This window comes from Lonchura striata, chromosome 15 (assembly GCF_046129695.1).
Source record: "Lonchura striata isolate bLonStr1 chromosome 15, bLonStr1.mat, whole genome shotgun sequence".
Lineage (NCBI taxonomy): Eukaryota > Metazoa > Chordata > Aves > Passeriformes > Estrildidae > Lonchura > Lonchura striata.
Window position 1 is genome coordinate 1,023,517 of NC_134617.1, and position 26,220 is coordinate 1,049,736.

A 26,220-nucleotide genomic window follows, 5' to 3' on the forward strand; every position below is an offset into this window, starting at 1 on the left:
GTTTAAAAGTAAAGACTCAGAAATAGGCTGAAAAAACAAGTGAGGTCTAAGTTTTGGACCTGAATTTTTCACATCTGTAGCAGAGCTCGGGAACGACCCATTTCTCTGGAACCCAAATCACACCCACCTGTGCCTGGAGTCTCTTTGGTGGCTCCTGTCCTTCGCTGTCCCCTGCTGCCACGTGCCACCTGCCCCTGCTGTGCTGCAGCCCCAGATTCTCCCAGTCTGCACTGGGCAGACTGGGCTGAGGCAAACGCAGCTTTCCCTGAGAGCCATCGCAGGGAGTTTTAACGAGTTTTAGCCCCGCAGAGACCCGAGTGAGGCACCACTGCTCCCACCAGCGCCGTGACAGGGCACGGCGTGCCCGCAGGGATGGCAGACCCGGTGGCACCCCCCTGCCATCCATGCTCTGCCCACATCCGCACCTCTGAGCCAGGCTGCCCTTCCCCAGCGCCCACTGGGCCCCTCCGGCTCTCATTCAGGGGGTCGGAAGGCACAAACAGGATAAAAATGTTCATCCTGACGGCACCGAGCGGGTGGCACCAGGGTGTCCCCAAGGATGTCCTCAGAGGGCACCGCGGGGCAGGCAGGGGCAGGATGCCCGCAGGACCCGGACTGCTGGCACGGCGTGGAGCAGAGCTCCCCGCGTCCCTTCCCGTGCCCCTGCTGCCCTGTCCCCTCGTGTCCCTCTGCTCCTGGCACCGCTGCCATCGGGGGTGCTGGCAGCACGGGGACCGGGCTCGCCGCGGCTCGCTGCCCGGCTGCTGCCCGCTCCGAGCATATTTTTAATGTATTTATCTGCTGCCAGCTTCCTGCCAGGCTGCTCTGCGGGCAAACGGGCAGCGAGGGGCAAACGCTGCTGGCACGGGGCGCTCCGAGCCCGCAGCAGCGCCAGCGCCAGCCCCGGGATGTGGCAGGGTGGCCGGGCCGGTGCCCTCGCCACTGCCCGCCTCCATCGGCGCTCCGAGTGCTGCCCGGGGCGGGCGGGGACAGAAAGGGCCCCGCAGCAGGACGGGAGAGGCTGGCAGCGTGCGGGGATGGTGGCACGGCTGGTGGCACAGCTGGTGGCACATCTGATGGCACATCTGATGGCACAGCTTATGGTACAGCTGGTGGCACAGCTTATGGTACAGCTGGTGGCACAGCTGATGGCAGAGCTGGTGGCACAGCTGGTGGCACATCTGATAGCACAGCTTATGGTACAGCTGATGGCACAGCTTATGGTACAGCTTATGGTACAGCTGGTGGCACAGCTGATGGCACAGCTGGTGGTACAGCCGGTGCCACAGCTGGTGGCAGCCTTTGTCCCCGTGCCGCGGGCGGGCGGGCAGGCACAGGTCCTGGGAGGGCCTCCGGGAAGGGGGAGGCTGGATTTAATCCCTGTCTTTCACCTAGGCTGGAGTCCAGCCCCAAAATAGCCGTCCAAAAACAAGATCACATGAGAGGAAAAAAATAGCAAGGCGACGGATTATCCATCCATACTTCCCTGTCGAGTGGCAGTGCCCGGCTCGGGGGCAGCCGCGAGTGCCGCGGGGTCCCGGCTGTGGCCCCGGCAGGCGCTGCCAGGCTCCGGGAGGCGGAGCGAGGGGCAGGGTGACCCCGGCCCATCCCTGCCCACCCCGGGCAGGTCGGCGGCGCTGCCTCCCCGCCGCGCCCAGCGCCCAGCGCCGCGGCCCGGACCCTGCCCAGGTGAGTGCCCCTTCAGCATCCTGCACCTCCCAGCCTGGCACGGCGCCGCGGCTCCCCGGGGGCTTTGCAGCGCTTCCCCACGGGCTCCGCAGCACGTCCCGGCTCCCGAGCTCCTGGCCGAGCTCGGCAGCTCGCCCACGTGTGCGGTGCTGGGGGAGGACTGGGTTTCCTCTCCTCTGCCCGGCTCCGGGGTGGCAGGAGCCCCGTGCTGCTCCCAGCTCCTTCTGGGCTGAGCGCTCCCAGATCCTCACCTCAGGAGGGATGGAACCAAAGCAGGGCTGGAGGAACCCGAGGGTCTCACTCTAAATGTACAGGAGGTTTTGGTTAAGTGGTCTCTGCTGCGGGACCGTGGCTTGGGGGATGAGGAGCCGCCGGGACAGCGGGGCTGGGGCTCAGCTGCCCTCACTGGCACTGCCTGCGTGCCTGGGGCCGGGAAGGGAGCACCGCAGCTCCTCGGGGCTCCGTGGTTAATAATTCACCGTGCTTCAGCAGCCCCCGGAGCTCGGTGTTACTGATGGGACTCGAGCCCAGGGGCTGCTGGGCGTGAGGTCAGCAGGGTCCTTACCACGGAGAGGAGCCCATCAAATTCATCCCGAGAGCCCGAGAAACACCACAGGCATCTGCTGCAGGCGCTGCTGGCACTGCCCAGGCAGGGCTGGACTGGGGAGGGCAGGGGGGAGGCAGAGCTGCTGCCAGGGCAGTGCCCCCACCGCTGAACAGGCCCCGTTCCTGCAGTGTCCCCATCCCTGCAGTGTCCCCCATCCCTGCAGTGGCCCCACCCCTGTATTGACCCCATCCCTGTATTGATCCTATCTCTGCAGAGTTCCCCATTTCCACAGTGCCCCCATCCCTGCCATGCCCCAATCCCTGCAGTGTCCCCGTCCCAGGTGAGGGTGTCCCTATCCCTGCAGTGTCCCCACCCCTGTATTGACCCCATCCCTGTATTGATCCCATCCCTGCAGAGTTCCCCATTTCCACAGTGTCCCCACCCCTGAAGAGTTCCTCATTTCCATTGTGTCCCCAATCCCTGCAGTGTCCCCATCCCAGGTGAGGGTGTCCCCATCCCTGCAGTGTCCCCATCCCAGGTGAGGGTGTCCCCATCCCTGCAGTGTCCCCATCCCAGGTGAGGGTGTCCCCATCCCTGCAGTGTCCCCATCCCTGCAGTGTCCCCGTCCCAGGGTGTCCCCATCGCTCTGGCCCTCGGTGCAGGGCCCGGGGCCGCTGCAGCACTGTCGGTGTCTGGGTTTTGGCCGAGCCTCCTCCTCCTCGTGCCCGGCGCAGATCCCGCTGCCCAAGTCCGTGTTTGTTCTGTGTCTGCGTCGCTCCGGCTCTTGGCTCCATCCCGAGGCCATCAGCCCTCGGGACAAGCAGAAAGGACACAAATTTGGCAGGACACCATCTGCAAAGCACCGCAGCGGGGCTGCTGAGTGCCAGCCACAGCCAGGGGGCAAGGGCAGCCGGGCGGGTGGGGAGGGCTGGGCTGCAGGGATGGGGCAGCCCCTGCAGCTCCGAAACAAGGCGGGTGTTTCCTTCAGTGAGCAAATGGACCCGGATTTCCTAATCTTCCCCACGTCCTCACAACCCCCGTGCCTTTCGTCCAGGAGAGCCTGAGGCAGAGCCAGGCCTGCTCTTCTGTTAGATTCAGGAATGTTTGGCTATACCTATTTTTTGTTTTTTGAGAAAGCAAGAGGAAATCTTGGGCGAGATTATTAAAAATAAAGGAAAAAGTAAGTGTATCGATATGTCCGGAAAGCTCGGAATCCACCTGCGCCCTGGGGAGCGCTAGGAGCTGTCCCCGCAGGGGCTGGTAACCGCGCTCAGCTCGGGAATGTTTTCTCCAAGCGTCTGGGCTGCGGCATTCCCAGCCCGGAATTCCTGCCCAAAGCCGCCGGCTCCCCGGGAGCCGCGGCTGAGAGCCCATTCTGAGCGAGCTTTAGATAACAGCACCGCATCAAAGGGCTCGTGGAGCCCGGCCAAGCGCTCAAATCAGCGCCCGGGCTCCGTCATTAGTGCTTCATTAGCGCTTCATTAGTGATGCGGCAGCGACCTCGCACCCCACACAGCCGCACCCCGACCTGCGCCCACCCCGGCACCCCCCGAGCCCCGAGCCCACCCCGGCACCCCCCGAGCCCACCAGTGGCCCCAGCAAGGGCGATGGCCCGGCCCCCAGGGCAGAGCCAGCACGGCCACCAAGGCCCCAGCCCCGTCCCTGGGGACACGGAGCTGCGGTTTATCCGGCTGACAGCGCCCCGAACGCTTCGGCTTTTAAGGCCAAACTCGCCCGGTGCCAGCGCAACGCAGCCGTGCCCGGCACAGCCCTGGCGCTGCCCCGGGCCCTTCTCGGCAGCTGCCCCCGGGAGGGCAGGGACCCCCATGGGGAGGGCAGGGACCCCCATGGGGAGGGCAGGGACCCCCCGGGCAGGGCAGGGACCCCCATGGGGAGGGCAGGGATCCCCATGGGGAAGGCAGGGACCCCACCCCGGGAAGGCAGGGACCCCCACGGGGAGGACAGGGACCCCCACGGGCAGGGCAGGGACCCCCATGGGGAGGACAGGGACCCCCACGGGCAGGGCAGGGACCCCGTCCCCGCTGCCCGGGGCGCTCGGGGCTGACAGGGACGAGGAAGGCCATCGCCTTCCCGGAGGGCACTGAGACACCCAGAGCCGCAGGAATGCCGTGGGCAGCAGGGAAGGGAAAGGCGAGGGACGCGGAGGCGCTCCGGGTTCCGGGGGGTTCCCGGGGGGCGCGGCCGCCTCCCCCGCGCTGCCCGGGGCCGGGCGGTGCTGCAGGTGCCCGGCCCCGCTGCGGGGCTGGATGCGATCAGCCTCCCCCTTCCCCCCCGCGTCCTCCCCCGCCCCGAGGCAGCTCCTCCTCATCCTCCCCGGCCCCGCTCGCTCTGCTCCAGCCCGGTTCTCCCCGCCGCCGCCGCCGGAGCGCCGCGCAGCCGCCGGTAGGTGCGGGGCGGGGGCGCGGGGCCGCGCCGGGCTGGCCCCGCGGAGCCCCCGGGATGCTCAGGCGAACCCAGGGCACGATTGCCACCGCAGGCTCCGGGATGTTCTGCCACCCCCAGGGAGGTTCCGGGGTGCAGGCTCGGGCTGGGATGTGGGGAGGCAGCAGGTCCCTGCTCCCCCCAGCTGTGACAACCCCCCAAAAAAACCCTGCAGGTGCCCCCAAATTCCGGGAGGGAGGAGTGGCTCCCTGGAGCATCATTCCAAATGACAATCTCCGAATTACTGCAGATTCACCTGAAGCTCTGGGTGGAAGCAGAAGCCCAGATCAGAATTTGAACAGAAATATACTAGAACCCAAATATTTAAAATGGCAAAACACAATATTTGGACCATAAAAAAAAAAAAAAAAAAGAAAAACAAACTAAAATAAAACCCAAACAGACAGAACAACAAACAGAAAGGAAAATTGTTGCAGTGACACAGCACTATAAATGGTTCGTTTTTGATGCAAAATAAATAAATCACAGAACCATAGAATGGTTTGGGGAAGCCACAGTTTCTCTGGGTAATTAAGTATGATTAGGGATGCCTCATCCCTGGAAGTGTCCACGGCCAGGTTGGACAGGGGATGAAGCAACCTGGGATGGGAGGGGAGGGACTGGATGGGCTTTAAGGACCCTTCCAAGCCAAACCTGTCTGGGATGATTCTATGATTTATGAGTGAAATAGCACCACAGGGATTATCCTGATGGGCCTGACAGCCAAAACTCCTCATCACCAGCACGCTCTGAGCTGTGAGCTGCTCTCTCAGCCAAACCAAAGGTGCCAAACACAAATTTCTGCGGGCTCAAGTCTCCCTGACTGGGGGTGCAGGTGTCAGGCTGAGACTCTGCACGGCCCCGGGGCCAGAAATCCCCACTGCCCCCTTCCCTTGCCAGCACCTGCAGCCTCTTGGCTCCTTTGGGAGCAAAGGCAAAACCCCTGGCAGGGCAGCAGCAGCTCCCTGTCCCTGTCCCCCCTGGCAGCAGCTCCCTGTCCCTGTCCCCACCCTGCCGGGTCCTGGCACCGCGGGGCTTTGGCTCAGCTGGTTGGGAATAAGGACAAGGAGCCAGAGGCAGCTGCACCAGGAGCTGCCTCAGCTGGGAGGAAGATCAAGGTCTCAGCAGTGAGAGGAAGGCCAAAGGCATTTAGGGGAGCTCAGGAGGAAAAGTTTATCCCCAGGGCTGGGGTGGAGCTGGGAAGGAAAGTTTATCCAGAGGGCTCGCAGAGCTCTGGCTCTGGCTGGGGGCTCTGTCCAGCCCAAACCCAAAGTTTGTGTTCCTGCAGATCCCCGGCACGGGAAGCGGGGCTGACCCGGTGTGCAGGGAGAACAATTGGACATTGTGCTGCCTTATCACCAGGAGCCCTGAGGAACCGATTAAACTTTAGACCCCTCTTTGGGCAGGCCTTCCCGCATGTCTCCTGTGCCTCTTCAGCCTCCCACCCCTTTTCACCCTCCACTTTTTTTTATCTCTACTTGTCTTTTGGCCTCCCACTTTATTTTGGCCTCCTGCCCTTTTCAGCCTCTGCATTTCTTCCCCTCCCCCCACCACCACACACACTTTCTTGGCCTTCAACCCTTTTGCAGCCTCTATTTTTTCTGTCCTTGTTATTATTTCGGATCAATCTTTTTTTCTCTTGCACTCTTCAGCCTTTACTTTTTTTCCTCCCCAGCCTTGTGACTCCAATTCCTTGTGACTCTTCCTTCTCACCTTTAGCCTCCATTTCTCTTTCAGTCTTCCTTGCTTATTCCATCTCCTTTTTTTTTTTTTTTTTTTTTTTGCCCCTTCTTTACTGCCCTCAAAACACATCACTTGCACTGGATCTTACAAACCCTTTTAGTAAATATTCCCTGAAAATAAATGTATATTCCAGGGAGGTAAAGGCTGCCCTGACCTCGCAGGCTGCCCCTGGGTACCAGCACTTCTCCCTGCAGGGCACAGCGGGCACTGACTCACGGCTGGGGCATTTTTAGGTCTGTAAATGCAGAGCTATTGGGGATTATCGTGGGGGTTGGGTCTGGCTGGGTCTGTCTTTCAAACAGAAACCTCACATTAGAAATCTCTTTGCAGAAGGATTTGTTGAAAACCAGTTCAGTGAGAGACACAATGGCTTTGCCACGGTCTCTGCTGGGTGCAGGAATCCTCCCTCTCCCCCGTGTTTGAAAGGTGCCTGACTCGGTGTTCAGCTCCTAATCCTTCCCTTGTCTCCAACAACAGATTCTGTTTGTTTGAAGCTGTTGGGGAACCAAAGCAGAGGCCAGGGCCGTGCAGAGCAGCTGCAGCAGCAATCGGTGACTTGCAGGTTTTCTATTCCCCAAAATGTGGCCGTGTTTAACAGGGCAGGTGGCACTGCCCACCAAGGGATGGGGACTCGTGCCTCAGGCCTGCATCTGGCCTCCAGCCCTGAGGAGGCAGAGACAGTCTGCACCTGGCATCTGCAGTGCCAAAACTGTCTGCCACAGGTCCTGCTTTCCCCTCTGAAACCTTGAATAACAAAAGTGCTCCATTTCCATCTGGTGAGGGTGGCAGAGAAAGGCTCAGACAGACTCAGGTGGCCGAGACAGACTCGCACTGTGCCAAGGTCAATATTTAGGAATTCCCTTCAAGAATAGCTAATACACAGCCAGTGCTAAATAAAGTTCTATTAACCCCAGCACAGCATCATTAACATGCACCCATGGTCCAGCTTAAAGCCTGACCTCTGTTTTAATTAGGTAACAAACCCCATTCTGCTGGGTCTTAACTCAGGACTGAGCTCAGAGCCCCTTTCTTTCCCCTTTCCCCCCCTGTTTGTGCTTTCCCTGCCCCAGACTCTCTCCCTTGCCCAGGGAAAGCACCAGACTGAGAGAGCTGCTGGGGAAAGGACCAAGCTGGGATCCCACAGGCACATTCCCAAGCCACAGCATCAAAGCCTGGCAGCTGTCCCTGAGGACAGGGCAGAAGGGGGTTCACAGGCTGGCTGCCGTGCCCAGGTACCACTGACTCATGGCATGGCATCTAAAACCCTTTTGTCCCCTTCAGACTCCTTTTGGGAGTGGTGTTGTCTGCCCCGAGCCGTCCTCCCAGGCGTTTGCCCACTGCCCACAGCAGTCTGGGCACACAGTTCATCCATGACTCACGGCCCCTGGTGCTCACAAAGTCTGTCCTGGCTCCTGGCTCTTAATTTAGACCTGAGTGTCAGCCTTGAGCTCAGATCTTTCCTTTCCACAGCTCCAGGGCTGGGAAATCTGCCTGTCCCACCTGCAGACCAGCCTTGCCAGCTCTCACCTGTGCAGGAACCCTGTTTCTGCAGAATCACAGAATCCAAGAGCTTTCGTTTAGAAAACTCCTCCCAAATCATCGAGTCCAACCATTCCCCCAGCACTGCCAAGGCCACCACTAACCCCTGTCCCCAAGTGCCACATCCACACATCCTGCAGCGTGGAGCCAGCCTGGCAGTGACCCCTGTGAGGGCACAGTTGCCCACCCTGATGGTCCCACGGGGCATTCCCAGCCCAGGGGTCAGGCAGGCAGCTCCCCCAGCTGCACACTGAGATTCCTGCCCTGTGCTCAGGAGCAGCAGCCTGAGGAGTGCTTTCCCTCCCATCCTCGCTGGGGGCAGACAGGAGGGGGAGATCTTCACTGTGACAAACCCTGCTCTGCATCCCGAGATGAGCTCAGATCCCAGCTCAGATCCCAGCTCATCCCAGACACTCTGCACGCCATAAATCCCCTGGAAATTATGCTGATCGGTGCCAGACAATCCATCTGCTGCCTGCCCCTCTGCCTGGGACAGTCCCCTGGGCACAGGGAGATCCTGTGCCACCCAAACAGGACATGCCAAACCCCCAGACCTGGCACAGGGCCTGGCCTGTATCCATGGCAGGCCCCAAGGCTGCCCTGCTTTCCCCCACTCCAGTTATGTTGTCCCCAGAGAGGTTTCCTTGCTTTTCCCAGAGATCCATCATTACTTTGACAGCTGCACAGCCCCACAGGACGTGTGGGTTTTGTACACAAAACTACCCCAATGTGTACTTTTTCCACTGGCATTTCTATCTCTTTGATTCTCTGTAGAAGGTTAAATCTTGGGCACAAAGTACAAATATTTAACATCAAGTAAAACACCCTCCCTTCCCCTTCCTCAGTATTCCCATTGCTGCAGGGTGTTCACAAGAGCTTCCACTTGATGGAAGAGTTCCTAGTTCCTGGCTGCCAGACTCCAAAAGGGGATCTTGGTGCTCACACCCACCCTGGTGGGGATGTGATCCTCCCCAAACCACGGGGGATGCTCACTGACCCCCTGGGATCCCAGAGCAGGGCTGAATGTACAGGTCATGAGTAAGGAAAAGGTAAAACCCCACAGGGGTCCTGGCTGTGGCCAGGCAGGGGCACAGCAACTGCTGATCCACACACTCTGCCTGCTGGTCCCAACTTTTTTGGTTTAGTGTGGGTTTATTTTTCCACTTAGACAATCCAGGGCATTTTTCTGTCTTGATTATCACAAGCATCACAGCAGAGCAGCTGGGGCTGCCCCTGGATCCCTGGCAGTGCCCACGGCCAGGCTGGATGGGCTGGGAGCAGCCTGGGACAGTGGGAGCTGTCCCTGCCATGGCAGGGGTGAGGCTGGATGAGTTTAGGGTCCCTTCCAACCCAAAGCATCCTGTGATTCCATGATCCTTGGCTGCATCCCTGTGGGCCAGCCTGGCCCCAGAGCAGCTGTGGAAACAGCGGGCACAACAAAGGCCCCGGTGTCCCTGAGCTGCCCACTGGGGAGCTGGAAATAGCCAGCGTGGGTGAAACCTCCGGGGCTGAGCCTCAGCAGGTTGCTAAAATTGCAGCCTTCTGTCCTGCACCGTGCCCTTTGTGGTGCTTTGTTGTTTACGGAGAGGAGAAGGGGCAGAAGAGCATCCAAAACACATCCCCTTCCCTCTGAGGCTTCTGTAATGGAAACCCAAGGCCGGGCTCTGTTTTCCTTGGAGCAGTGGCTGCACTGCCTGCTCCTGCTGCTGTCACAGCCTGTGCTCACCCTTGTCACAGCAAGGCCCACACAGGTGCCCAGCTCTGCCGGGACACAGGTGTGCCCTGTCTGGGGCAGCAGGAGCAGAATCAGGGCTGTGCCCTCCACGGGGCCTGGCAGGTCCCCATGAGTGACTCTGGCTCATTCCCAGGCCAGAGCTGAGGGGGAACAGGAGAGCTCGGTGTCCTCCAGAGCCACCCCTGCCCCAGTGAGAATTCCCCATGAACACAGACCAAAGCAGTGACCTGTCTGCTTTACACACCACAAGAGGTGGAGATGCACAGCTGCTCTCCTTCGTTTACTCCAGTGACTACTTAGCCACACTAATTCCAGTTTTTTTTGCTGACCCACTTATCTCCATTTAACAAGATTCAGCCCTGAGCTTGCCCTGCTCTGATCTTCATCTGAAACACTCCTTGCCCACTCCTGCATGCTGCAGCTTTTCACTGGAAGGCGTTTTCTCCAGTCCCAAAGTCATGCAGATAAGAAAATTATTATTTATTGGAGGATTTTCCTAGTAATAGCCATTATTAACTCAAGCTTTTATCGCACTGTTATTGAGCAACAGCTTAAGCTCCTTATTCAGGCAGCTTGGAGGAAAAAAACAGGAGCTGGAATCCAGGGGTACTAGAGACTGAGTTTAAAATAAGACATTGGGCAACAGAATTAAGAACAGGATTCTTCCAGCCAGGCTTACTTAGATGTTAAAAAGAGCAGCTGTATAGCCCTTACACAAACACTGCAGGATGAACACCACTAACTGCCTGCACATTTTCATGGTAAATCACTGCTGAGCTGATGGTGAACCCAGAAACCAAGTGATTTTCCTTGGAACAGCCCAGACCGAGTCTGTGCTGGAGGAAGTTGGATTTCTGAGCGGTGATCCGTCTGCTGCTGGTTAACCACCAGGGTGGATGTGGGGTTTCGCTTGGCCTGGAGATGAAACCCTCGATTCCAGCACCCTCTGCTTCTCTGGGGAAGGACAGGGTATAAAGGCTGAAGCCAAGCTCAAATCCCAGTTTTGAAGCCAGAGCCAACCCTCGGCTGGGCTTGGCCACCCTTCAGAGGGCCAGCTGCAGGAAGTGCAGCCTGACCCCGGGTGAGCATTCCTGCTTTTCACTCCCAGCTCCAGCCCCTGAGCAGCAGCAGCAGCCTGGGAGGTGCTGGCACAGGGTGGCCGGGACACAGAGGGACTGGCACGCGCCTGGCAGGGCTCAGCAGAGGGGTGGCATTGCAGGGTTCACACATGGTGCCACAGGAGAGCCAGGTCACCATGGGATTAGCAGCACAGAGGGAACTGCTGGGCTGGGTTTGTCATTCGGTGCCGTCCGTCCGTCCGTGGGTGTGCGGGGCAGCCACACCTGCAGCACCAGCCCTGCCACAGCCAGGCTCTGCGGTCTGACTGTGCCCAGCGTCCTGCACGGACAGCGGGGTGGCAGGCAGGGCACAGGGACAGCGGAGAGGGCACTGCCGTGTTCCCAGCAGGAACCGGGCAGGGGTGGGCAGGACCCCAGTGCAGGGCTGCTGAGCAGGAGCCCAAGGACACACCGAGTGCCCCGGGTCCCCCACGTCATCACAAATCACCTGGGCAGCTGCATCTCACCTGCTTTCCACTCTCCCTTCCCCGGGAAGCCAAGCCCAGGCAGATCCAGGGAGGAGAGGTGCCCACAGCCCTGCCCAGAACCCAGGGGGCAAACCCAAAAAAAGGCAAACCTGGTGCGTCGTCCCTGAATCCTCAGGTTAAGGCAGCACAGAGCCACCCTCCTCTTCCTCCCCGGTGACAGGAATGAGACTGGTGTCACTCGTGGCACTGGTCAGTGGCTGCTCCCAGCCAGCTCCACGTGCTGGGAGGCAGCAAAGCACAGGAGCAGGGACGGTGCTTGGCACCGGTCCTGGCACAAACCTGGGAGAGGGAAGGGGCACCTGGAAAGGGCAGACAGGACCCACTGCATCCTGGAGGGAAGGGGAAGCCCGGGGTTCTTGCACTGCCTCCTGGACTGCAGGGACTGAGTTTTGGTGATCCTCTGCCCAGGGTGTTCTTCCCACCCAGCAGGTCCCACGCACCCACCCAGCTTGCTCCGGGGGACGCCGAAATCCGGGACAGGAGGCACTGGGATCTGCAGGGTTTGTGTGTGCAGCCACTGCTGCTCGTGCTCCTGTCCCTGCCCTTGGTCCCAGCCAGGACACGGGGGCAAGACCTTCCTGGCAAAGCTCCTGGGTTTGCTCCTGGGGCTGGAACTGCAATTAAGTTAATTAATGGGTGTGAAGGGCCGTGGGTGGGGGGTGGGAGAGGCGGGCAGGTAATTACAAAGTGGAGGTTGCCTTGGTTCTCCTGGCTCCCCACGGACAGCACCAGGTTGGTGGGAGGTTGCAGTGGCTGTCCCAGCAGCTGGGGTGTCCCGGGCTCAGAGCTCTGCAAAAGCCACATCTGGTTCCAGGGCAGGGATGGGGCTTCCCCTTGGGCATCTCTGAGGGCACAGGGCTGGGATGGGTCAGCCCTGTCCCTCTCATGATGCTGCTGTGTTGGTCAGCAGCCACTAGTGGCACCCACTCAGGAAACTGCTCAGGTTTCATCTTTCACAGCCCCTGTTTTACCTGCCACAAACCCAGCGTGCCTGAGTGGAATGGCTGTTTTCTGGTGGAGAGCAGGGAATGACGAGAGCAGGCATTAGTTACATTGATTTTTATGCTTTTGCTGCAGGTCACACAACATATTCCACTTGCAACGGGTAAAACCTGGCTGATAAATACTTCATTAAGCAGTTAATCACATACTAGAGATTAAATCACCTGGCCATAAACAAGACTAGAAACGAGCCAATGCATTCCACTGTTAGTCACAGAGTGATCTATTACATATTTATCGTATGTTTTGCCTATCATTTATTAAATCCTTCTAAGAGGATGTTCAGTCCAAGGAATTTGAGCTGTGCCTTGCACTGCCAGCCCTCAGGAGGGGAGGCTGCCCTCGCAGGCTGCCCATACTGATGATAACCCCAGACCCACTGAGCTGCTCCTGCAGCAGCCAGAGCATGAGGAAACCCCTGCCTGGTCTCAAATCCTCTCCTGGATGAGGAAATCCATCCTATGAAATGGTTCTCTAAAACTTACCATGAATAAAATCCCTGTTTATCTGGGAGATGTTTGTTCCATGTGCCCAGGTAGATCTCAGATTGCCCCAAAGCCCACAGGAACCCCTGGGAAAGGCAATTCAGAGCCTGAATTCCTTAAAAATATTCTACCTGTTCTAAGAGCTTTCCATTCCCATATGGAGTGTCTGCACTGCCTGGGAAGTGACTGTCCTGTTCAGGTGGCTGCAGGCAGCAGTGGGAAAGGGAAGGGAGCCCATCAGGAGGTGATGCTGTCTGATCCCAGCTGAGTCACACGTCCTGGAACAAACAGGATTTCTGCTTTAATGGAGAAAATAACACTTTCCAAAGTGAAACCAACTGGAGTCTTTCCACTGAATTCACCACAGCCAGATTCAGGAGACACTGATCTCATTACCCAGAGCTGGACAAAACCTCAGGAGACTCCTGGGGTTAGCAGTTCTCATCCCTCTGGAGCTCTCTGTGTGATCTTTAGCTGATCACCCAAATGACACTTGTGATTAGCTGCACTTTTCATCACTGTGGCCACTCAGAGGCCATGCAGGACATTACTTTCCAACCCTACATAAAAGATTGTGTCCAAAGCCAAGAACAATTTTGATGCATTTGAATCAATCCAATCTGGTTTTAACCAGAAGGTGAGATACTTCTGCTTTCCTCCATGTAGTAGCCAGGTATTTCATACCTAAGGAAAAAAAGGCTCACCAATGAATAAATAAATAAATAAATAAATAAATAAATAAAGCCACAAAAGTTCCTGGCAATTCTGACATGCAAAAGACTTTTGGACCATTAGGAAACCCCCACATTTCCATCAACACCACCTCTGTCATGCAAGCAAGGGCTGTGTGGTGAAGTCTGCATCAGAGAGACGGAGCTGGGAGGAGAGGTCCCTCTCCTTGCATGGCTCCAGCGTGTGCTGTTATTTCAGAGCTCACACGCCTGATGTTGGCAGCACAACCAGCCCTCCATGCTCAGAGTCAGATGCTTGCAGAGTTTGGGATCTCACATCAAAGCCACTGGTTTGGCCAGTGATAAAGTTTGGAACCGACCCCAAACTTCTCAGAATTTCACAGCTATTCCAGCCCTGCACTGGGCTCCCGTCCCTCAGAGCTGTAGGGAGCAGCACAGCGCAGCCACCACGGCCCAGCAGGACCTGGATCAAATGAGCATTCGGGTTTAACTCGCTTCCTAAGTCTTTTTTTAGCTTCAGAAATGATTTCTGGTCCTTTGGGGTGCTGCCACCTCCACCCAGCAGGGCGAGCTGGGTGCCCTGGGCTCCCCTCGCATGGGGCTGGGCTGTGCTGAGCAGGAGCCCTGGTGCAGCTCCCAGGGATTCCTCCTCGGTGTGCAAGGCTGTGCCCAGGGCTGGAGGGGAGAGGAGCCACAGACACAGCTGCCCGTGCACAAACAGGCTCCAAATCCAGCCCTGCTGTGAGCAGCACCCTTCCAGCCATCTCCTCTTGGAATGTTCTCCCTCCTCCATGGGGCACCAGCTAACCACGAGTGTGGTGTCTCTCAGCTTTGCATATTTGAGAGAGCTTTCTGCTCTGCTTTGAGCTATTTCATAGCATTGTTGGGCTGCTACCCAAAGAAATAAGGCCCTTTATGTTGTCTTTGGTTCAGGTTCTCCCTCTCACTTGAGCTTTTTAATTCCCATAAAAACCTAACATGCTCCTGCCAAAAGTAGAATGCTAGGGCCATGAGTGGTGGTGTTTGTAGAGGAACAACTCCATGGCCATAAAGTCTGAGAACAGCGATAGTATTTAGGAGACAAGGGGAGTGGAAAAGTGTTCACTGAGCTTTGCTGGGACACTCAGGGCAGCTGGCAAGCACTGGAGTCTTCCTGAAAATAGAAAAAATAACCTTAGAGGAAATTAGTGATGATGAAGAAGCTGTTTCCAGTTGCGCTGCTCTGGTCAAGCTGTCTGGAGATGCCCTCAGACCTCGAGGTGGCTGTGGTGGAATCCAGCCTGCTCCTCTGCTCAGAGCCCTTGGATCTGGGCTGCTTGCTTCTCAACACCATCCATCAGCAAGCCAGGAGACTTCTGGGTGCCTTTTACCCTCAGATAAAGGCTCAAGAAAAGCTTTGGTTCTAGGAAATTACCCAGTGCTGCAGATGTTGATTAAAGCTCAGGGGAGGACCAGAGCCCTGTGTGCCAGCCTGGGTGACCTGGCTTTTCCTTCAGGGAAAGGCTGGCAGCTGGCAGCTGAGAAGTAGGATGTCTTGAGAAAAAAATAACTTTTTATTATTATTTTATTGAGAGAAAAATAACTTTTCTTGAGAGAAAACTTCTTGAGAGAAAAATAACTATTTCTTAGACACTAAGAAATCATTTCACCTGACAATGGTGTTAAACCAAGATGTTGAGTCTGTATTTGGCACCTCCTGCTCTGGAAAGCACCAGGAGCCAGAGAGCTTCTGAGGCTGCATCTCCAGCCTCCTGCCCACAGGTGGGGGCTGGCCCATGTTGTCACTCCAGAAAGCACTTCCCAAAATCCCAGTCTGTGTCAACTGGGGCGTCTGAGGGCCTGGGCTGAGGTCTGTGTAGGCAGCAGAGTTGGTGCAGTGCTGGGGGTGCTCTCACCAACAGCCACACTCTTCATTTCCAGGAATCCATCTTTAGGCAATCCAACTTCCCAAGGTTTTTACTCTCTGCAGGCATCTGGGATCCATTTCCAGGAGTAGTTTCCTCTTCTTGCAGCTGCTTTTGCAGAGTTTTTTAAATACTAAAGACTTTAGAGGTGAGTGTTCAGAGATTCTCTGTGTATGTACATGTGTGTGAGTGTGTGTGCTGCCACCCTCAGCATCTGCCAGGGCACTCCAAGCACCACAGCAAACCCACACTGTGTGGTACTGGCTCCATCCCAGCGTGCCAGCAGCACAACTCAGTCCTAAAGAGACATTTTTACAATCTATAAACACATATAAACACTGACTATAAAATATTTTCCATAATATAGCTGTGGGAATACATGACATTTAAAGCAACTTCTTGTACCTAGATTTATTCTGCGCCGTGTCTTTTTCTGTTCATAAATCCACTTCTCTCCAAGCACTACAGAACCCTGTAGAATGAATTAGTGGGAGATTTTAAATGTAGTTTCTAGGCTGAAAGCATGACTGTACCTGGAATATCTGTGGGACTCTGGCCCCACCTGTGGCACCTCCTGATGCCACGTCTGCGATGGCACTTCTGTGACAGCACTTCTCACTGCTCAGCCTCCAGCATCCACAGCTCCTTTCTTTGATTGCCCCGGTGATGCCTTCAGGTTTTGGCACAGCATCTGCTCAAGCACAGATTGTGACCACAGGCTCCAGCAAAATGAGGTTTCAATGATCTTTCATTAGAGCAGCTCGCTCCAAGCCCCAGTGTCCTCCCTGGCCTTGGGCACTCCCAGGATCCAGGGGCAGCCCAGGCTGAGGGTCCTGTGCCAGGGCCTGCCCACCCTCCCGGGGAAGGATTTCTTCCCAAAATCCCATCTAACCCTGCCCTCTGGCAGCAGAAGCCATTCCCCCTTCTCCTGTCCCTCAGATCCTTGACCAAAGCCCCTCTCAGCGCTCTTGGAGCCTCTTCAGGCACTGAGATGCTGCTGGTTGACTCATGGCATGTCCTAGGCTCAAAATTCCCATTTTCCAAATGCTGTTGTTCAGAGTCTTGGTAAACCTGCTCAGGCCAGGCAGTGAAAGCTCCTGCCCCTGCCTCTCTCCCACCACATCTAACGTGTGTCCTGACCTTTTCCACGTGTGTCCTGGGCAGGTGAGCTGCAGAGTGTCAGGAGATGAGCAATATTTACTACCTGACACGCAGTGGGTGTTGCAATTCCTGCTCATAATTGTGTCTGAGAGTTATAATAGTGGAGGGAGAGTTTTACCTGGGCTCCCTTCCCACCTCTTGTGGGTTCCAATCAGACGCTGGGTGTTTTCCAAACTGGTTTTCTGAGCGTGTAATTTTAGCACGTACGTCAATAGAAGGGAGAACGAAAACAGAATTCACCGTGATAAAATTAAAAAGGACAGAGTCCCTCCTGCCCAGCCCCACCCAGCCAGGAGACAGCCCCCCACACCTCCCACGCTGGGGGAGCATCCCCTTGGGCGGGGGCCAGCCTGGGACCCCCGGGCTCCCTCCCTCCATCCCTGCCTGCCTTTAAAACCTGGAAGCAGCACAGCATGTGGCAGCGCTCGGTGCCACCCCTGCTGTCACCCGGGACCCCCAGGTTCCCTCCCTCCATCCCTGCCTGCCTTTAAAGCCCAGCAGCAGCAGCAGCAGCACTCAGTGCCACCCCTGCTATCACCCAGGACCCCCAGGCTCCCTCCCTCCATCCCTGCCTGCCTTTAAACCCTAGCAGCAGCAGCATGTGCCAGCACTCAGTGCCACCCCTGCTATCACCCAGGACCCCCAGGCTCCCTCCCTCCATCCCTGCCTGCCTTTAAAACCTGGAAGCAGCACAGCGTGTGGCAGCGCTCGGTGCCACCCCTGCTGTCACCTCTCTTGCAGCCCAGCCCCGGCACAGGCTGCGGGATGGCCGAGGGGGAGATCAGCACCTTCAGCGCCCTGACGGAGAAGTTCAACCTGCCCCCGGGTAACTACAAGAAGCCCAAACTGCTGTACTGCAGCAACGGGGGGCACTTCCTGCGCATCCTCCCCGACGGCACCGTGGATGGCACCAGGGACCGCAGCGACCAGCACAGTGAGCACAGTGTCCCGGGGGGCAGCCGGGGGACGGGAGCTGCAGGAGGCTGTGGGACAGCCCACCTGCCAGGGCCACACGCCCGCAGCTGGCACACGGGGCAGGGAGGGCTCACACGTGTGCTGTGCAGGAGTGGTGATGGAGCCAGCCTGGCTCAGGGGCTCCGTGTGGGGAAAAGTCTCTCCTCCAGCCCTGCTCCCAAAGAAAGGCTCAGCAGTCTCTGTTGTTGGGTCTCAAGGTAGTTTATTGCAAGTTATCTCAAAGATTTTCTCCTCGGGCTGCTGTGGTTTGCTCAGAGCTCAGGCAGAGGCACACACACACCCTGACATCCTCTCTGACCCCGACTGCTTCTTGTCTCCCACCCAGGGCTGCTGCTCTCTTTTATATGGGACATTACGTGTGACATGGTTACAGTTTTTCCCAATGCCTATTACCTATATCAAATGGTGCTTTTCTATCTTTTATATGGTACATTACGTGTTACATGTTCACAGTTTTCCCCAATGCCTGTTACCTATATGAAATGGTGATTTTCTATCTTTTATATGGTACATTACGTGTTACATGTTCACAGTTTTCCCCCAATGCCTATTACCTATATTAAATAGTGCTTTTCTATCTTTTATATGGTACATTACATGTTACATGGTTACAGTTTTTCCCCAATTTTACCTATATTAAATGGTGCTTTTCTATCTTTTATATGGTACATTACATGTTACATGTTCACAGTTTTTCCCAATGCCTATTACCTATATTAAATGGTGCCTTTCTACCCTAAACCAATCTGTGAGTGCCAACATCACCAAGAACATGGAGGTGAGGAAGGAGAAAGAGGGAGGACAGGGCAGGCCCAAATCCCAAATCCATCTTAAACCTTCTGACCCCCATGTACAAAACCAAAACCCCACTGTACAGCACTAAAATTTTTTTCCCTTTACTTTGTGACTACTTCTACTCTAATATCTAAACTTTTGTGACTTCTTGCTCTTCCTGCAAGGTTGGTAACTCATTCCATGGCTCAAACCCAAAATCACAGCTGTTTCCAGCTGTGCCAGGGTCTCAAATGCTTCTGACCTGGGCCCAGAACATCCAAAAATGTCTGAGGGACATTTTGAGTCCCACCAGTGTGGATGTGAGGTACAGGAATGTTCATCTCCAGTACTGAACCTGACACTGGCTTCACCTCGTGGCAGGCACAGGGGCACAGCAGGGCTGGCTGGCACAGGAGCTGGCAGGGGGCTCAGGGCAGCCTGGCACCCCACACACACAGCAGCACACGGAATTCTGTGCTGTCCTTGCACTGCCATCGTGTGCCACGGCCATTTCCTGGGTCACCCTTGCCAGGGTGTCCCCTTAGCTGTCCCCATCCCGGCAGTCAGGGACCTGGTGGCTCCAGCCCGTGGGACACTGGCACCTCTGCTGGGAGGAGCTGCTCCCACTGACTTGTCCCACTGAGGAATCATTGGGAATTCAATGCTTTTTGTGCTCCTGCGTTACCAAAAACTCTTCAGAGGATTTTTTAACCCGCTGCCCAGGAGAGCTGGACAGGCCACACAGCAAAGCTCCTGCAGGGCTCCGTGGGCAGCGGGGCTGGGCTCTTCCCCTTGGCAGCAGCCTCTGGGTTCATATCCTGAACATTTACTGGAATGGGACTGGGACCTGCCAGGCTCCTATCTCGTTAGAAGGAAGGGCTGGGAGGAGCCAAGCCAGCCTTACAAAGTGCTAAGAAAAGCACTTTTATTTTCTTTAAACCACAAGCACGCATGTGGCTTCTCCCCCCAAAACTTAACCTTTCCTCTTGCTATTGTTGTTTTACTAACAGGCAGTTTAGAGCCGAGTTTTAATGACAAACACTGTCTCCCCAGCACGAGGCAGTGCTGGGGGATGGATGAAGATGAGCCCCCTGAGGCTGGATAACCACAGCGTGCAGCTCCAGCCTCCAGGCAGGAATAAACCCAGCACATAACCCTCAAACCCCTGGAAAGGCTGTGGTGACCCAAAGGATCTGCAAGAGACAGGACTGGGCTCACAGACACAGCAGGAGAGGCGGTAGGAGCTCAGGCAGTGTCTCTGCAGCATTTTCCAGAGGTTTTGCTGGAGTCAGAAGGAAAAGCCAGGACCAAGACGGCATCTCCTGGGACATGGGGAGCCACCAAGGCCATGAGCCCACTCCTGTGCCCTGCCTCAGGCTGTTGTCTCCCAGCCCAGCCCTTTTCCCTCTGGAAAAGCAGCTCCAGCACCTTGGCGTGGTCCCCAGGGCTGCGCCGTGGGCAGCTCCTGCATCCCCCACCTCCCTGGCTGCTGGCCTGGGGCCACGTGTTTGCAAACCTGTGCCAGAAAGGAACCTCCTGCAAATGATCTCATAAACTGGGATACAGGAATATACTAATATTTACGGAGGAAACTCCTGGAAGGGCTGCGTGCCAGCAGAGCAGCCTTGCTGAGAGGTGCCCTGCTCTGGGCAGCCGTGCTGCCCAGGGCCCTGCCCTGCAGAACGCCTGGAACGTGATGGAGCCCTCAGCATCATTCCCTGTGTGCAGGAGGAGCAGCCCAGACCATGAGCAGCACTGTGGGACATTGTCACCCAGCTGGGACAGGGAGGGACACCCAGGGAGGGACAAGAGTTCTTGGGAGGCCAGTGGGGACAGCAGCTGCACCCGTGCTCTGCCAACTGCCCGTGCCCAAGTGCATTTTGTTCCAAATGCCAAAAATTCTTATTATTCTCTTAAATGGCCTCAGAATCAGGGAGGATCTCTAAGAAGAGCAGAAGGAGTCACTCTCTCTTAGCCTTTGGTGTCCAGCCCCACATCAGGATCCACTTCCCACAGCTTTTATGTGGGCATTCTAAACTTGCACCAAGGAATGGAAAGAAATCTCACCTGGACTCTGCAGATTCTCCAGGATGAAGCTCATGCCCATCTCTACAAAAAGTCTACTTTTGCCGCTTTCATCCCATTACTTTATGGAAGAAAATCCCTGTACAGACATGGAAGAGAACCTGAAAGAATTTAGTGCAGCAGCTCCTTCCCCTGGACCACTGTTCTCCCTCCCTCTGTGGCCAAAAGCCTCAGCACCCCCCTGGCAGCAGGAGGGTCCCTCCCTCCCCTCTCTCAGGGACAGCTTTTAGCACAGCATCATCCTTTTCATCCCCTTTCCCTCTCCTCCCTGGGCTGCTCCTGGGCCAGCTCCCAGGTCTGCAGCACCTCGGGGAACACAGGTGGGCTGGGGTTTTCCAGGGCACATTCCCAGCCCAAAGCAGGCCAAGGGTTCCTGCAAACCTGCACCCACACTGCTTCCTAATTAACTGTCATTTACTGAGCAGGAAATGCCATAAATGAAATATGTGAACCATTACAGCAAAGATTTCACTGCAATGGGTGTTCCACCAGGCCAAGAGGTAACACTGCCTTTTACCTCATCTAAATAAGGATAAATAAATTAAATATAAACAGGAAGGAAGGAAGGAGCTGGAGCCGAGACATCCGTCCATATTTCATTCCAACCAACCTAAATATTGCTGTTACAAATCTTAGGGAAAGAAGCTGCCTAGGAGATGGGAACGATCGCTGGGAAGAGCTGGAATTTGCAAGTCACTGTGACTGCAGGCACAGCCTTTTCTATTTCCCCATTCTCCATCTACAGTGCTCTGGATAAATCCAGCTGCAGCAGATGGCTGGATGGGATGCTGGATCAGGGGGTTGCAGTGCAGCATCTGGAGTCTGCCCGTCCCTGGCTCAGCTCTCAAAATACTTCTTCATATGTCACTCCTTAAGTGTCTTGTCAAACCACATGAGAAATTTGTAAATTAGAGCCAGAATTAAAACCCCAATCTCCTGTGGCCCATTCCAGCATCGTAACCAAAAGGCTGTCCTTCCTTTGATGTAAAATAAGGGAAAAATTGGTCTTTGGTTCCTAAAGGATGGCTGTGGGATTTCTTTGAAGCAGAGGGTACAAGGAGACACTTTTATTACACACTGTACTGTTTCCTATAAACTCTTTATAAGCCAGACTTCAACAAAATACCCCACTAAGCTTCCTGGCAGCTCTTTATCCCCCCCTTTTCCTATTTTCCTTTCACTGTTGTTGTTTTATCTTTCCTCCCAGTTCAGCTCCAGCTGAGTGCAGAGAGCGTGGGGGTGGTGCACATCCAGGGCACCCAGTCGGGGCAGTACCTGGCCATGGACACCAACGGGCTCCTCTACGGCTCGGTAGGTGGGAGCATCCCCTGGGAGCAGACAGGGCAGGGCTGCAGGGCTGCAGACACCTCACAGCTGAGTAAAGCAAACCACAGGCAGGAATCAGGCTCTGCTTGTGATTCTGGCAGCTGCACGGCCACTCTGCATCTGGCTTTATTTTGGGGGGACAGAAATAAATTAGCCAGTAATGCCATTTACTGCCCTGCCTCTGACAAATATTGTATTTCCTATCTGACACTGGATAAATATTGTGTTTCATACCTGGAGCAGCAGCTGCTCTGCAGCCCCTCAGCAGCTGCCACCCGGCGTAGGTGTCCCTGCCCGTGGCAAAGGGCTGGAGCTCGATGGTCTTTAAACCCTTCCAGCTCAAACTGCTCTGGTTCTGTGCTCTGAGCCTGCAGCTGCCACCACCCAGCCCAGGGCCAGAGCAGGAGCCAGGGCCAGGAGCAGCTTATGGGGCACGGGGCTGATTGGACACTGCCAATTAAAATCGCCAGCTCACAGACACCTGGCCACAGGAGTGACCCAGGGGAGTAAATGAAGGCCACCTAGCCCACAGTTTAACAGAGAGCTTTAGTGGGGTGTGGAAATCTCAGGGGTGGCTCTGGATGGCTCCTTAGAGGGGAAGCTGAGCAGGGATTGTCCCTCAGGAACATCCCCCGCTCACGGTCCCTCCCCGGGCTCTCTTTCAGCAGTTCCTGGGTGAGGAGTGTCTGTTCCTGGAAAGGCTGGAGGAGAACCATTACAACACCTACGTCTCCAAAATGCACGCGGACAAGAGCTGGTTCGTGGGGCTGAAGAAGAACGGGAACAGCAAGCTGGGCCCGCGGACTCACTACGGCCAGAAGGCGATCCTGTTCCTGCCGCTGCCCGTGGCGGCCGACTGAGCCCCAGGCTGAGCCGTGACCCCAAACCCCAAACCCAGCTGCTGCTGCCTCCTTGGAGCCCAGCAGTGACCCCAAACCCCAAACCCAGCTGCTGCTGCCTCCTTGGAGCCCAGCGGTGACCCCAAACCCCAAACCCAGCTGCTGCTGCTTCCTTAGAGCCCAGCGGTGACCCCAAACCCCAAACCCAGCTGCTGCTGCCTCCTTGGAGCCCAGCAGTGACCCCAAACCCCAAACCCAGCTGCTGCTGCCTCCTTGGAGCCCAGCAGTGACCCCAAACCCCAAAGCCAGCTGCTGCTGCCTCCTTGGAGCCCAGCAGTGACCCCAAACCCCAAACCCAGCTGCTGCTGCCTCCTTAGAGCCCAGCGGTGACCCCAAACCCCAAACCCAGCTGCTGCTGCCTCCTTGGAGCCCAGCAGTGACCCCAAACCCCAAACCCAGCTGCTGCTGCCTCCGTAGAGCTCAGCAGAGCTCCGAGCTTTAGGCCAAGGCTTTGCCAAACCCAGCCAAAGCAGAGCCCCTTTGCTCTGCACGAAGCTTTGCAGGGACGAGGGGACGAGCCCTGACACCATCCCGAGCTCCATGGGTCCCCATCTCCCCCTGCCCTCAGCCCCCTGCCCACGTGTGCCAGGACCTTCAGCCCTGTGCCACATGTGCCAGGACCCTCAGCTGTGTGCCCATATGTGCCCATGTGTGCCCATGTGTGCCCACGTGTGCCATGACCACGCTGCAGCTCCCGGGACCTGCCCTGGCCTGGCACCCAGAAACGTGCCCAAGGGTCATGCCAGTTCCCAGGGAAGTGCACACTTTGTGTCCCCAGGCATTCTAAGGCTTCCCTGGATAAAATATTTCCCTGTGTTAATATATTTATCCACCCAGGTGTGCAGCTTCTGACGTGCCCTCGAGCAACTCCAGATGGCACTGCCAGTCCCGTTATCCAGCCAGGGCCAGCCTGGTGCTGCCAGCTGGGCAAGTGGAGCTGCACTAGGCAAAGCTCCAGCCTCAGACCTTATCTCCCTCACATCAGTAGTGTGTATGTCATGCTGGTACCTGCCATGTGTTGTTTGTATTTATTTATTAAGTAAATATGTCTCTTCTACAAGCTGTCCACAAGTGATTGCAGGCACCCTGAGGCTGTCCCAGTGAGGATGGGCTGGGGCAGTGGCACTGAGGGGTGTGAGGGTGTGATGTACAACAGCAAGGGGCTGCACGAGGGTGGCAGAGCATCCCAGAGGGATTCCTCCCCCTGCCTCCCTGTCTGGGCTCTAAAAGCAGCCCTGAGGCCCCTTGGTGGCTCCCAAACCCCCTGAGAAGCTGAGCTTCTGCACAATGCACATCTCCCAAGCAGCTCAAGAGCCACTCGTGCCAGCTGAGAACATCAGAACACCACGCTGCCACCCGTGGCAAACACACAGCTGGGCAAGACGGGGCCGCGAGGGCAGGCGAGGAGCCACACTTCCCAAACTCGGTGCTCACTCACCCTGCAGAGCTGAGCCGGCGCTCAAGGGAAAAAAGCGAATTAACGCCTGAGTGGGGCGTGCGGGTTTCTAATGAAGGCGGAAGGCTGGACCGTGCCCTGCTGGCTTTGGCTGCCTCGCACCGCCTCGTTAACCCGGGGCTCGCTCCTGCTGCCCGCATTGCCCCGCGGGCACAGCTGGGCAATGCCAACAGCTGCTCCCAAAAAATCTCCGGGGAGCCACGGGAATTGCTCCGGACCACGGACAAGGCAGCGCCGCCCGGGAAACCGCGCTCACCGCGGGGCGCTTGTCCTCGGTGAGAGGCAAAAACCAGAATGGCAAGGCTGAATCAAATCCCTGCACGTGAATCTTTCCCGGTGAGTGCTGTGAGCCCCAGCGGGATGTGAGAGGGCTGCTGGGCAGGGCCGGGCAGGGCGAGAGGCAGCGCGGGATAAAGGAAATTCAAATGAAATAATGAAATGAAATGAAATGAAATGAAATGAAATGAAATGAAATGAAATGAAATGAAATGAAATGGAAAGTAATGGAATGGAATGGAATGGAATGGAATGGAATGGAATGGAATAGAATAGAATAGAATAGAATAGAATAGAATAGAATAGAATAGAATAGAATAGAATAGAATAGAATAGAAAATAGAAAATAGAAAATAGAAAATAGAGAATAGAATAGAATAGAATAGAATAGAATAGAATAGAATAGAATAGAATAGAATAGAATAGAATAGAATAGAATAGAATAGAATAGAATAGAATAGAATAATAAAGTAAAATAAAATAAAACCACTCGGGAGTCAGGAATCCCGAGAGGCACCATGGAATAAAGGAAATAAATAAATTCAGCCCGCAGGCCGGCTCGGGAGCCACCGGGATGCCTGGGAGGCACCATGGGATAAAGGAAATAAAATAAATAAATAAATAAACAAACAAATAAATGCATAAATAAATAAACTCGGGAGCCGGGATGCCCGGGAGGCACCGTGGAATAACGGAAATAACTAAAATAAATAAAACTCGGCAGCTGGGATGCCCGGGAGGCGCCGTGGGACAAAGGAAATAGATAAATAAAATAAATAAATAAACTCGGCAGCCGGGATGCCCGGGAGGTGGCAGTGCCGAGGCGCCGGAGCTCGGGCCGGGAGCGGGGACCGGGCATCCCCCGGCGGCAGCGCCAACATCTGCCTCAGCATCTGGCGCACAAACGCAGCGGGACGAGCTGCAGCGGCCCGGGCCGCGGAGCTGCATTTCTATTGATTTCCTTCATTTCTGCAAAAGGAAAGCTTGGGCTTCTGCTGCTCCCCTGCTGGCATTTTGGGAAGGCTGCCGGAGGACACACACGGCTCGGGACAGGAGCTGTGGGACAGTTTATTTAATAAACCCTCCCTACAACATTCACAGAATATTATCAAGAACACAGAATATGCATTCTTTGCAGTTAAAAATGGCTGTGACGCTTATGATAGCGGCAAAATAGTTTCCGTTTGCCTGTTAGGGGTGGGGTGAAGCCGGAGCGGGGGCAGAGGGAAGCAGCGTCTGCACTCCAAAGCCTTTGTAGGTCTGTCGGAATGCTCTGCATGCCCTGGACACGTGCTGGCCACCCCGAGCTGGGGCAGCATCGCCCCCTCCGAGGCTCCAGCAAGGACCCAGGCAGCCCCACAGCCCCGGCCTGGCCCTGGCGATGCCCATCCCTGCAGCCCTCCCTGGCACTGGGGTGTGCCCCCGCCCCACGCACCCTCCACTGCACCCCAGAGCTCCCTCCCCACTGGCCCGAGCTTATGCCAAACCATTTTGGGATGTCCTGGCTGGGAGAGGCTCTTGGGACAGCACATCCATCCCCCTTTGTGCCCTGACCGCTTTTAGAGGCAGCATCTGAACAATTCCCGAGCTGAGGAGGGAGCTGGGGCAAACCTCTGCCCAGAGTAGCAGAACAGTGCAAATCTGTTTGTTAACGAGGAGCGATTTCCACCAGGAAGGTCCCGTTGGGAAGAACGGAGGGATTTGCTGAGCAAAACCCCCAAAACTCTGCCCCACAGCATCACCAAGCTCTGGCAGGCTGGGCTCTCTCAGCACGAGCAGCAATTTGTTCTGGCTGGCGAGGGCGGCTGGTGGCAAGTGCTAATCCCAGCTCTGGGGTCGAGCCCCGGCTCCTCCCAGCCGCTGAGCAGCCAAAAGCAGCAGCTT

The 26,220-nt window shown here is 56.2% G+C and overlaps 1 protein-coding gene across 3 annotated transcripts; it reads left to right on the forward strand.

Annotated features, from left to right (window-relative positions):
- Positions 1-1,613: 1,613 nt before the first annotated feature.
- On the forward strand, positions 1,614-23,664 carry FGF1 (fibroblast growth factor 1). Of its 3 annotated transcripts, none has more exons than XM_077786639.1 (4): positions 1,614-1,689; positions 17,287-17,479; positions 21,587-21,690; positions 22,371-23,664. In XM_077786639.1, the coding sequence occupies exons 2-4, from the start codon at positions 17,311-17,313 to the stop codon at positions 22,563-22,565; spliced, it is 468 nt and encodes a 155-aa protein (XP_077642765.1). In that variant the 5' UTR covers positions 1,614-1,689; positions 17,287-17,310; the 3' UTR covers positions 22,566-23,664. The 3 variants fall into 3 exon arrangements, with proteins under 3 accessions (XP_077642765.1, XP_077642767.1, XP_077642766.1); XM_077786641.1 differs by having other exon boundaries at positions 22,374-23,664; XM_077786640.1 differs by lacking the exon at positions 1,614-1,689 and adding an exon at positions 4,565-4,639.
- The last annotated feature ends 2,556 nt before the right edge of the window (positions 23,665-26,220 follow it).

What these genes read in the sequence shown, in the direction of transcription:
- FGF1 (XM_077786639.1), top strand. Translation starts at nt 17,311, where the DNA reads ATGGCCGAGGGGGAGATCAGCACCTTCAGCGCCCTGACGGAGAAGTTC. An exon ending in GGACCGCAGCGACCAGCACA is followed by an intron (nt 17,480 to 21,586) that starts GTGAGCACAGTG and finishes CTTTCCTCCCAG; the next exon opens with TTCAGCTCCAGCTGAGTGCA. An exon ending in ACGGGCTCCTCTACGGCTCG is followed by an intron (nt 21,691 to 22,370) that starts GTAGGTGGGAGC and finishes GCTCTCTTTCAG; the next exon opens with CAGTTCCTGGGTGAGGAGTG.